This window comes from Setaria italica, chromosome IX (genome assembly GCF_000263155.2).
Source record: "Setaria italica strain Yugu1 chromosome IX, Setaria_italica_v2.0, whole genome shotgun sequence".
In the NCBI taxonomy this organism is placed as follows: domain Eukaryota; kingdom Viridiplantae; phylum Streptophyta; class Magnoliopsida; order Poales; family Poaceae; genus Setaria; species Setaria italica.
The window spans coordinates 43,852,270-43,864,135 of NC_028458.1; the positions used below are offsets into that span (position 1 = coordinate 43,852,270).

At 43.3% G+C, this 11,866-nt stretch overlaps 1 protein-coding gene across 2 annotated transcripts; it reads right to left on the bottom strand.

Annotated features, from left to right (window-relative positions):
- Positions 1-706: 706 nt before the first annotated feature.
- Positions 707-11,866, bottom strand: LOC101775527 (F-box protein At1g78280). Of its 2 annotated transcripts, XM_004984098.3 has the most exons (16): positions 11,611-11,866; positions 10,412-10,519; positions 10,210-10,265; positions 9,964-10,106; positions 9,662-9,859; positions 9,384-9,583; positions 5,181-5,280; positions 4,512-5,096; positions 4,116-4,238; positions 3,661-3,741; positions 3,270-3,577; positions 2,953-3,177; positions 2,418-2,502; positions 2,159-2,339; positions 1,582-1,756; positions 707-1,300 (listed from the first exon to the last, which is right to left on the bottom strand). In XM_004984098.3, the coding sequence occupies exons 1-16, from the start codon at positions 11,739-11,741 to the stop codon at positions 1,156-1,158; spliced, it is 2,844 nt and encodes a 947-aa protein (XP_004984155.1). In that variant the 5' UTR covers positions 11,742-11,866; the 3' UTR covers positions 707-1,155. The 2 variants fall into 2 exon arrangements, with proteins under 2 accessions (XP_004984155.1, XP_022678831.1); XM_022823096.1 differs by lacking the exons at positions 707-1,300; positions 1,582-1,756 and having other exon boundaries at positions 2,155-2,293.

The window sequence follows — 11,866 nt, forward strand, 5'->3', positions numbered from 1 at the left end:
GGTGACGTGTAGTACTCCACACGACAGTGACGTACATCACGGATTTTGGTCGTTGGAATTGTTTTATAGATTTTTTAAATATCGTTTGGAATTGTTTTATAGATTTTTAAATATCGGTTGGGAGTAATCAGGTTTGCAACAATTTAGTTCGCCGGAATTCGCAAATCGGATGAAAATTAACCTCGTAAAGGAAAGTTCATAGGTTCTTGGGCCAAGTAATGCGTGCTCTTCCTTGGATGCCCCCACGGCCCGATCGGATCGGAGTCCGAAGCTGCCCGACCATCCCCTGCCAACGCCCCCCGCAGGCCGCCGCGCTTGCCAACGTCACGTCGTCACCCGGCAGCCGCCCGGAGCCCCGCCGCTGCCGCGCATGCGCGAGGCAGGCCGCGTTACCTGGGCGTCCGGGTGTTCGACGCAATCATTTTCTGCCGAAGTTGGAGACTTTCACTAGGGACTCGATCGGCAGGTTCTTGCTTGCTATCGATAGGCATTTCTCTTGCTGCTGCAACTAGTGGACTGCCCACTTCCAGGAGCACGTCATCACATATACCAAACGGAAATGTACGCTCGCAGTTGATGCCTTACAATTGCCTTCGCTGAATTCGTTGGCCTGTACGCGACCGTTTATTTTCGTCATGTGCAACTGCACGCTGGTAGCTTGGACATGAGAGCATGCATGTGTATCCACTTCCAGGAGTACCGAGGGAAAACAACCATATGAATCCAAGCATTAAATGAAAACACCAAATGAAAATTAACCATACACCATTCTACCTGCTTTGTGCAATCCATTTACGTGTCTCAAAATTACATTACCCCAAAATCACTGAGCAGCAGGTCGCTCATGAATCAAACGGTTTAATTAATTTGTTCTACGGGAGCTGGGGATTATCTGTAAGTGTTCCTATACACACTATACCCTATAAACGACCTTACGTGTACGCAAAGAACACATGGCCATGTATTATAAGCTGTAAAAATATCATTTGACAGCACTTTCACGCATTGCAGGATTATTGCTTCCCCAGGAAATATGAACATGCAATGGTTGTGTTGGGTCTTCATTATTTTCTGCTCTTTGAAGGTGCATATGTTAAGGAACACGAGATTTGAACATGTTTATTAGTCTTGTCAGTATTGGTTATGAAGAGCCAACTATGGAGTGCAGGACTCCTGGTATCGATTCAGCTCTCCCCATACGAAGTTTTCAACGTCTTCCCAGGAAGTCACAGCCCTTAGCTCCTTCCACAAGCTGAATATAGCTCCCAAGACATTGTCCTCGTGTAGTATACAGTAGCACCTGCAAACAAGCCAGGTGAGAAGAGCAGAATGGATACTGCAAACGTGGCATTGTCTGCCAAAGAGCAGCCAGCTTATTTGGCTCTTGTGGCACATCACACATAAGGAACAACGATGGGTGAGTATCTTTGCTAAAAATCCTATGTCTATGTGAGCAAGTTTTAAGATGCAAAGAAACTGGCGAAGAACTTATGATCATAATCCATTAACTTAGGATACAGCAGAGAGAAGGTTAAATAAAGTATGGATGGAGGAACCACTCTAATTCAAAGCAATACTTACATTGCGCGATATGATGCCCTGCGGAACTTTGAATTTTGCACTGTCTTGTATATATCAGCATTTGATTCCCCCCTCAGTAAAGGAAGCTGATAGCTCCGTAGGAATTCCCTGAGAAGGTCAGTATCACCCCGGAAAACATCCAAGTGTAACGGAATAATGTCACACAGAGGATCCCCTGCTAACACAAGCATAATTAGCTCTCACGAGATAACCATAACCTTCACTTGAAATTTGAAAAAAAAAAGGACACCATTAGGGATCTTGTTCTATCTATTGGTAAGCTACTGATAACCATAATCTTAATTAACCCCTTCCTCCAAAAAATAGCATAACCTACCAGTATCCGCTCAGAACTTCAATTCGAATATTCAAATTTCACAAACAAACAGGCCACAATTCAGAAATTTGAACCAGTCAGGTTTTGTTTTTTTGCTTGACAAACAGTTATGTAAACTCCGGTGATTACATCATTAGTTTTATCAGTCAGCGATGCATGGCACAAATTATTATTTTAATGTAGACAAGAAAATGTAATCAATGTTAACATAATAAGGAACCAAGTTAATCGGCTGCTCACCAATGGACAGATCACTGAAATCAATTATGTGAATTGCATTCATTTTTTCCGGATCTGTTTCATAACTTCCTTTGCTGTTACCGGAAGGACTCGATTCTGTGATTCCCTCAATGAGAATGTTATCATCCATTATATCTGAATGTATCCAAGACGGGAGTGGGTACACCACGTCACCATCATCCTGTTAGCTTAATAAGAAAACATTAAGCCTAACATTTGACATGAGTCACATATAAAGAAAAGAAAACTGCAAAGTCACCTTAACAAACTTGATGAGGAAGTCCATATTGGGAGGTAGATATCCTTCAGCTTTCTCAATTAGAACTTGCGGGACAGAGTTTCCCCTAAGAGGACAAGTAAAAAAAACGTTTCTTATCAAATTGAGTAGCAACAAAAACATTGCGGATGCATATCTGGCTAGACAAAGTCTATGCAAATTAGAGTGTAATTTATTGCGGTCGTAATTTTTGCTTATGTTTCTGTTAAAAACAACCTATTTGTGAATTGTGATAGCCCATGATTTAATGAAGACCTATCTAACATAACTCCAGGAATAACATTGGAAGTCCAAGCACAGTGGTCAGTGGGTACAGAATTTTGAGCTTCCATGAGCCCTCTTATACTTCGATTAAGTTTTTATTTCACTCTGGTAGTGACTTACGATTGAAACATGACATGCTCTGCACAAACAAGAAACAGAGCAAGACACATAGTGTTTTGCCCCCTTCAAAGCTATGATGAGTAGCTCTAAAAAAAAGCTACGCTGAGTAAATATGCACATGATTCACACTCACCAGTTAGCTAGGTGCTTCTTTACATCCTGCTTTCTCCTATTTAGAGTAGAGACTAGTTGCTTCCATTCAGGTAGAACCGTATCATCACCACAATCTTTCACATCATTGTTCCCAGATTTGGGTACATGCTCCATATGTGGAAGGGGTAATAGATGTATATTTCGCATTTGAACTCCCAAGGATGACGCAAGAGGAAGAATATCAGTCTTGGACAGCATATCACGGCTGAAAAGAGTAAATTCACATTGTCATGATTATCGCACAACCATATTTTTCTCTTGGGTGGAGAACAAAAACTTGTATGCTTAGTTACTTACATGTGAGCAAAAATATCTCCGTTGCACTTTCTCGTAACCATGTACGGCCAAATCGGTCTGTTTGAATCATCAGGTGAACTGCTCGTTCCAAAGCGTTGCTTGCTCCAAAGCCCAAGAGGAAAACAGCTGTTTGCATAAGAAACCTCCATTGGGTAGTGTTTGGCCAAAACATCTGGTATCCCTTTTCCATCCCATGGAATCGTCCGGTAGATATCATCCTTATACTCAAGAAAGCCACTAGCAATTATCTCAGGGATGTGATTGATCAAAGGTGAACCACTTTTTTGCAGGAGATCATAGAACTCAAGCTGTAGCAAGAAGATTATTTATCACTACAACAGAAATGGCATTTTCAACCACACTAAGTTGCAGAAAAAAAGCAATGCAATACCTCTGTGCCCAAACCATGGACAGAATAATCCAATCCTCCTTCTGCGTATATCTTAATCACATTGCCAGAGACAATGAAGACCTGAAAAGTTTGTACCATATGTTACATTGAAGCTTGAAAATGAAATTATCCATTTTAATGCAGTGTTGAAATTTCAATATCATAGTTCAGATAATTTCATGGTACATCAGGGAGCAATTATGCAACACCCAACAACATGCTGAAGTTTATGAACTTACTAAAGTGAAGCCACAGACAAATTAACAACTAAACTAGGTTGCATGACATCCAACATAGATCTGTTTCGACGTGCAATACATATGTGTGTAAATATTTAAAATCAACATGATACTACAAAATATTTCAGTGTCTCTTAGTACAGCTAAGCTGATCTTCGATAATAGTTTCATGATAGCAGTAACTTTTAGACACTAAACAAATAAGAGAGTACTTACTGGGTTGCTACCAGTGCCAACAGGAAGCTTCTCATCCTCTGTGGGTAGTGGTAAACTATGACATGCACAAATCTCCTCTAAACATGAATACCATTTGTCAACATTTATTGCAAGGCATGCACCCTGTAGGAACAAGCAGATCAGTTAGAACAAGGAAAGAACATCCTCAATAAACAGACAAAATCTTCTAAAAAAGTATTTTCATTATGTGCACAGGGGTGCATATGTAATCTAGTTCCGGTGGGGTGTGTGGTGCGTGTTCTGCACTCGGGTTGGACCCATTTGTTTTCTCCTTCTTAATGAAATTACACGCAGTTCTCCTGCGTCGTTCGAGAAAAAAATGTGCACAGAAAATTGAGTCCAGTAAAAAAATTATATCGACAAAGCAAAACACACCTTCCATATTAGTTCTCTCAGTTTAGGTTTAAGAACCCAAAGCCTGCGCAGCCATTCTCTTGCTTCTCTCTGCCCTAGTGAATTCGTTGGACTCCAGATAGAAGAATAGTGATCCCTTTCTTTCTCAAGGAATTGTGACAAGAAATCTATATCATATGAGAAATCTTGATTTTCCAAACTTTCCTGAACACCTGAGAACTCAAATGCAGAACAGTGATTTATGCTATTTGAGGTTCTTAGCGGTTCTGAACCTTTCAGCCTTTTTTCCTTACGGCTCATGTCAGGGTGGTTCCATCCACTCATTGGGACAGGTGCGTGATTTTCATTATCTTTAGCAGATTTTCCTGGGACAGCAAGTAAACCAGCACGGCAAACTCCTTTGTGCCTGTGACCAGGTGCCATATCCAGACATACATGCTGAAAATTAGACTGGTTTACAAAGTTCTGTGTCACTGCAACTGTTGTCTCAAGGTTCAAAACGCAATGCCACCATCCACTAGGAACAAAAATAGTCTCTCCCGGCAATTGCGTGCATTCCAGTGGCTTCTCATGTTCAGGAAGATGTGGATAGATATCAAGCCACCACTGCAAATGAACACATCGATTTTGAGTGTTATGGAAAGATACTTTTTAAAAAATTGAGAAAAGAAAGAGTATTAAGTACATTGCCTGCAATGATGTTGGAGTTTCAATGTCAACATCACCATCTTCATCATTTACATGTACCGTGACACCACCAGGAACTCTTCCTGGAGGGTACAATGCCCATCTATAAAAAATATGATTGATATTGTAAGTGGAAAATTAAACTCTAAACAGTTAGCATTGACAGCATGGGGACAATAAGAAAAAGTGGGAAAGGACAATAAGAAAAAGTGGGAAAGGTTGAGTCTTAACATACACATTGTTTTATCCAACATAGAAGTGTGATGATTGGTGAATATAGGTGTACAAAATAAGTTGTGAATTAATAACTAAAATAGAAATAAGCAGATCAAGGGGTGCCCTTTTTCTGTCTGTGATTTTGAAACTGAATACAAGTGGTGATAGAGAAACCTTTTCATGACCTGTAAGCACTCATTCACTTACAGGTACCAAAAATCAGAAATAATGCAGGTATTACTATCAGGTAACATTTAATTTATACCTAATATTAAAGTGCGGTTGTTTCTTCCAACCGTCGTGGTTGTTTTGCAAAAAGAACCCTCAACTTTTTCGTAATCAACCCGCAATCCTTGGAATATGTCTTGATGATTTTGCAAAAAGGTCCTCAAACTTTACTGCAATTGTGGAGGTGGAGCCACCCGCGCCGACCGGCCTCGCCTGGGCTGCGCCGTCTGTTGCCACCGTGGAGCTGGAGCCGGCCGGCCACCCATGCCGCTGGTGGCCGTCGCGCCGGCCGCCTCTGCCGTCGGGGCCAGGGCTAGGGTGGCCGCCGCGCCTGCCGTCTCCGCCGCCGGGGTTGGGCCGTGGTCCTCAACGACTAAACGAGCACGGGAGCAGCTTGCGAGGCTGCAGGTCGACACGCGCACAATGCTCCAGCCAGCGCACGCGCCCAAGATCGCACCCTGAGGGCGCAGAGCTTCAGCCCGACGTAGCGCTGAAGATGTCGATGGGGAGGCCCGACCCAGCTCCCCGGTGGAGAGAGCATCACAGGGAGGAGATGAGCAAGCTTTAGCTGCTGCCATGCTGGATGGATTGGAATTTGGCGTTGGGGAAATTAGGGAGCAGGTGTTGGTGTGTTCGATTCACTTGACCAAGAAGATAGCAGCGAGGCCTTTGCATAAGAAAGGATATGTCCTCCAACTTCTGCTGCAGTTGGCTTTCTCGGTGGAGAGAAGAGGAGCAGAAGATAAGGAAGAGGACACTGGCCGGCAGCACAAAAAGCTAAGACGGTAAATAAATAGCGGAGGTTAGGGTTACTGTTAGTTTTGGTAAATAGCCTCGTAGATGTGCTTCATGTTTTGGCCCAAAACAATTTAAACCGTGAAGTAAATTTGACTATAAAAATTTGATACAAATGAATCGGTCTATTTTTAGGAAGAGAATTAAATAGTAATAAAACTAATTCAAAGAATCAAAACATAGTTTAGAGTCCAAGGATTTTTTCATTATATAAGAAAGGAACTGAAGGATTTTCGTAGAGCACTGGAACTTAACGTACAAATTGTGAATTGAGAATTTGAGGAGAGCTCTATATTGGATCTTTCTAAAAATTCAAGAAATATATATACGGATAAGTATGTGAATGGATATTTGGGCCTTAATATCTTGTTACGACTGAGCCAAGAGAAATTGACAATTAGCTCAACAAGCAATTTCTAGATTTCCACGCTAAGATGAAACATTCGAACTCAACTTGAGAGGAGCTCGGGCATAACGAGATCCAAAATTAGAGATGACACTAGAAATTGATGAGATAGGTGACTCTGGTTTATTTTTGCCTTCCCCTACATTAGCGTGAATTAGGTGCCAAAAAAAGATAGCCCATGTCCTCCACAATGAAGCGACGCCACCCTTGAAGAAGCACCTGCAAAACTCCTTGATGCAACTCATGTGGGTGGCTGGCGAAAGTGGTGGTAGGGCCATGACAATTAACGATGGCAGTTGTGCTTAGCGGCGGCTCCACACTCATCAAAACAAGACAATATGCGACTAGCAACAGTTGGATTCTAGACTTTCTTTCCTCCCGTTGCAACGCACGGGCATATGGTTGTTTTGCAAAAAGTCCCTCAACTTTTTCGTAATCAACCCGCAATCCTTGGAATAGTTCTTGACGATTTTGCAAAAAAGACCCCAAACTTTACAGGTCCAGCCTTTCCTCCTGTTCTTTTGTCCCGCCCACACAGCGCGCTTGCCGACGGCGGCACGGGACGCGCACCACTGCTCCGTCGCTCGCATGGCCAACCCTCCCCGCGCTCACCACGCACGACTACCACTCGCCCTGGCGGGCAGCTGCTCCCTCGGGCTGCATGCCCTACCCGCCACTTGGACCTAAGGGGTGAAGGAGAGAGGAGGAAGGGGAAAGGAAACAAGGAGCCAAGTGCCTCCTTGCAATCAACCAAGTAGAGCCATGTGCCAGCGAGGGCATTGCGCCAGGGGGAGGGGCAACGGCAGTCGGCAGGCAACGCAAACAGGGGCGGAGGCCGGAACCTCACACCCCCTCTCAACGACGTCCATCTCCTTAAGATCTGAAACTAAAGCCTCCACATCTAACAATTGGGGGCTCGATTTTGCACTTGATTGGAACGATTTGGAGTGGATTATAGAAGGGAGGTGGATGGAAACGAGAAGAAGAGGAGGACGCACTCCTGTTCATGGCGGCCAGAGGCGCTGTGGCCTAGCGCTCGAAGCGAGAATGAGGCTAGGCACGGGGACGACGAGCGCTTGCCTACACAACGGCGAGGACGGCAAGATGCGCAGCGCCTGGGCGATGGTGAGGATGGGGCAAGATGCAGGTGGTGCTGATGAATGAAGAGGCAGCGACTGGCTGGATGACGATGAGTACGGGGGAAATCGAATGAATGGATAGAGTGGAGGTTAAGTGGTGAATTTTTTTTATTTCCATGTGTAGGTCCCACGTAATAAACATATGGCATCAAACCACCCACAAATGTCTTCTACTACTATACTTGCAAAGAGAGGACTACTAAGGACAACCCACCAACATATTGTAAAGCGAAGCCAACATATTAGGAACAAGCGAATAATAACGTGAGAGCAAGTAAAGACCCTAGCAATGCACGGGCATTTCTGCTAGTAATATTAAAGTGCAGTTGTTTCTTCCAACCGTCGTGGTTTTTTTGCAAAAAAGTCCCTCAACTTTTTCGTAATCAACCCGCGATCCTTGGAATGTCTTGACGATTTTGCAAAAAGATCTCCAAACTTTACTGAATATGTCTTGGAATATGTCTTTACCTAATCTTAAAGAGAGGAATCAATCCTTCGTCTACGGTCTAGAGCGAGGTCATGCAGGCTGCGTCACGCGCACCGAAGTTCCTGATGATGTGTTGCGTGTTGCTCTGCAGACCCTGTTGAACCAGCTAGAGGGCCTCTCCATGTTGATGCCGGCGTCCGCACCCTCTGCGACTTGATCTGGGAGCAGCTCACCCTGGTTCTTGCCGATTCAAGAGAAGAGATGGAGTGGTGGAGCTGCTGCTTGAATCGATGGGATAGAAAGGAGAGAGTATATATATGGTTCTGGTACGGTGCTTGCTCGTGGCTGTTAGAATATATAGGGAGGGGGAGAGACCGATGGGAGCAGCTTGCTGCTGCTGCCGGTTAGAACAGGAATGGGTAGAGATCCATGGGAGCAGCTTTGCTGCTGTGCTTGCTATGCTGCCGGGAGAAGAAGATAACCAGGGGCAAATTCATCTTCACGTCATCCTTACACACTGACATGACCATATGTTGAAAATGAAAAAAGTAATGTAAAATTCTCTCGCCAGTGATAAAAAAAAATATAGGAACCATTATAAAACTGGTATTTGAACAGATCATTAATAACTATGAAAAAAAGTTAAATATTCCGAATCCGTGATGGCAATTCATTCGCGTGCACAAGTTGTAGCCACAAGCCACTCAAAAAAGGTATTCCTTCGTGCACATTATTATAGGAAGTAGGATAAATTGTGTATTTTCTAGAATAATTGGAATTTGTCAAAAGCTCGAACCATTCTCCTTTCTATTCATCATTAGATATTGAACCGACCCGCTAAATTTATAAAGAGGGTTTATAGAAATATATGACATGTGTTTCGGCATGCTAATTCATTTCTTTATTCCGTCTATGACAACCTTATCATTCACATGACCCATTGCAAACGCACGGGCATATTTACTAGTATAGTTAAAACAAAAGGAGGCCCAAACCTTTTTCGGCCACAAAGAAGGGTATTCCATGCGCTTGTCAGTCCTGGATCAACATGCCAAGAAGCACCTGATCTCTCTGGTCCAATAATAAACCATCTGAATGCCGGTCGTTGGTCATAATCCAAAATATCAAAAAAATCTTCTTGGAATAAATGAGGGACACTGTAATCTTTCAGTAATGCTGGCACTGATTCTCCAAACTGCAATGATTTGTCAAATCAGGCTTTTCTACTGGCAACTTCTGCAGCAAATGAAATTAAGTTATGAATACAGAATACCTTATCATCAAATATGTACAGAGGATCTTCGTCATGCTGGAGTTCCATGTAAGAAACATAATCCTTTAGTTTCATTGTTATCTTTTGAGGACTTCTTTGTGATATCCTGAATGGAACTTCACCAAAATCCCTTGTTAGTTGCTGCAATGTCCATTTTGTCCTTGCAGGCCATGTTTCAGCCAACTTAGTAAGCAAAACCTACAAATAATACACTTTCAGGGGGTGGGGGAATACAAGAATAAAATGTTGAAAATTCAAGGGTTATCAAATCTGAATTAAATCAAAAGTTTGACACAACTTACTGGGCCTTTCCCATCATATTGAGAGCGAAATTGGTCCAATACAAGGTCATCTTTCCTTTCCACATGTCCATCATCAAATGAAAAACTACTTAAACTAGTAACACATCTATACCATCTCCTGTATAGATACAAAGAACTGAACCCTGCAGAAGACGTAGGTGTAAATGTAGAGAACATGAGTAGAACCAACACGTACAAAATAGAAGAAGAAGCAGAAATAGAAAACAAAAGGTGCGTGTTAATTACCATCAAACTGACGAGGCTTCTGCCAGTTCTCGTCATTTTCTGAACATAGGCCAAGCCTGAAAATGAAGCAATCAGTCTCTAACCTTTCAAAGTGGTCACCATTGATTAATAAGGATGATATCTTAGACAACAAAAGTAACACAGTAGAATGGGCTTAACATAAATGAGAAACACATTACTAAATTTTAAATGACAGTTATACCTAGATAATGTTGTCTTCTTCCAAGAACCTTTGTACTCAAGAGGACCCCCAATTGAAAGACATTTGCTCATCCAGAGAGGTTCTTCATTACAAAGTATGTACATGGCACTGGCAAGTGATTAAAAATTAATACAATGTCAAATCATCCACGTATGTAACTGTAACTGTAAGAAAGATATACTAGCAAACCAGATGTTTTTTCAGAAGCGAAGTTTTCAAGCTCATGCTTGCTAAGTAATATATAATATTAGGAGCTTATTTTATACTCACATATGAGAGCAAGGGAGGAATTTTGAACTCTTTAAATTTGGGCCTATTTCATTTGTCCTCCATGGAACAAACCTCCACAATATTCATAATCTTGTGGCCAAGACTGCAGGGGAACAGTGAGGAGAACAACTCACCTAAACCCTGGAGACTAGGCTTAATTAAAAATATATCCTAGGAAGTAGTACACTTCTCTAAGAGAACGAGAAAAAACATTTCTAGTGAATCCTGACTTATTCTGTGTGCATCATTGGGAGGAAACGGTAAATTTCTATATTTCTTTGTGGGGGTGATGTTCTCTGAATTTATTTGCAAAACATGGCTAGTTTTGTGACGAATTGAAGTATAATGATAATTATTTTATTGCATAGCTGCTACCAACATGCTCCAGCAGTACCTTGCTATAAACTGGTTTTTTGAAGGCTATAAACTGTGTCCTTTTCATGCACAGCTAACTGTGACCAAATAATTCCAGGCTCGAGCATTTTTCATTCACAACACGTTCAAGTAAATCAATTCAGTACAACACATTGCATATGAAAAATGACACACTGCACTGAAACTCCAGGTTTCTTAGCACAAGCACTGTAGCAAATCTGGTTTCAGAAGAACTCTGTGGCACAGCATGCGTCAGTAGGCTGCTCTAATCTAGCTGTAGCTACTGAAGGGCACCGATCACCAGAACCTACTGTTTTATTCAGCGCATTCTGCGGTCGATACTGTTGTCTTACCAAGTTACAATCCCCAGTCTGCTTTCAACACAGCAAAATTCTGCCAACCGTCTGACATGTAATCGAGAGCAGGGAAGTCACGCCCCACGATTCGGACACCATAACCCGCGATTCCTAGCTACCATGGGGAGCTAATCGCGAGAGGTACCCACAACGAAGAAGCAGAGGGGGACAGCTGCGGGCGAGCGGGCGTGCGAGTACCTGCTGACGCACGCGAGGCGCCCGATGTCGGCGGGCGGGAGGAGGTCGACGACGGCGCAGAGCACCTCGTCGGGGAGCACGGCGAGGGCGCCCAGCGCCGGCCCCCTCCGGCCGCCGCTTGCCGCTTCCATCGCCCCCCGGGCCTGGTCGGTGGGTCGGGTTGGGTAGAGGCGGGGCGGGGGCGGGGGCGGGATCGGAGCTCCTAAGATCGGTGGGAATTGCGCGTCGGGGGCAAGCAAAGCGAAAATGCCAAAAC

What these genes read in the sequence shown, in the direction of transcription:
- LOC101775527 (XM_004984098.3), bottom strand. Translation starts at nt 11,741, where the DNA reads ATGGAAGCGGCAAGCGGCGGCCGGAGGGGGCCGGCGCTGGGCGCCCTC. An exon ending in TGTACATATTTGATGATAAG is followed by an intron (nt 9,584 to 9,661) that starts GTATTCTGTATT and finishes AAATCATTGCAG; the next exon opens with TTTGGAGAATCAGTGCCAGC. An exon ending in AGGGCATCATATCGCGCAAT is followed by an intron (nt 1,301 to 1,581) that starts GTAAGTATTGCT and finishes GCTTGTTTGCAG; the next exon opens with GTGCTACTGTATACTACACG.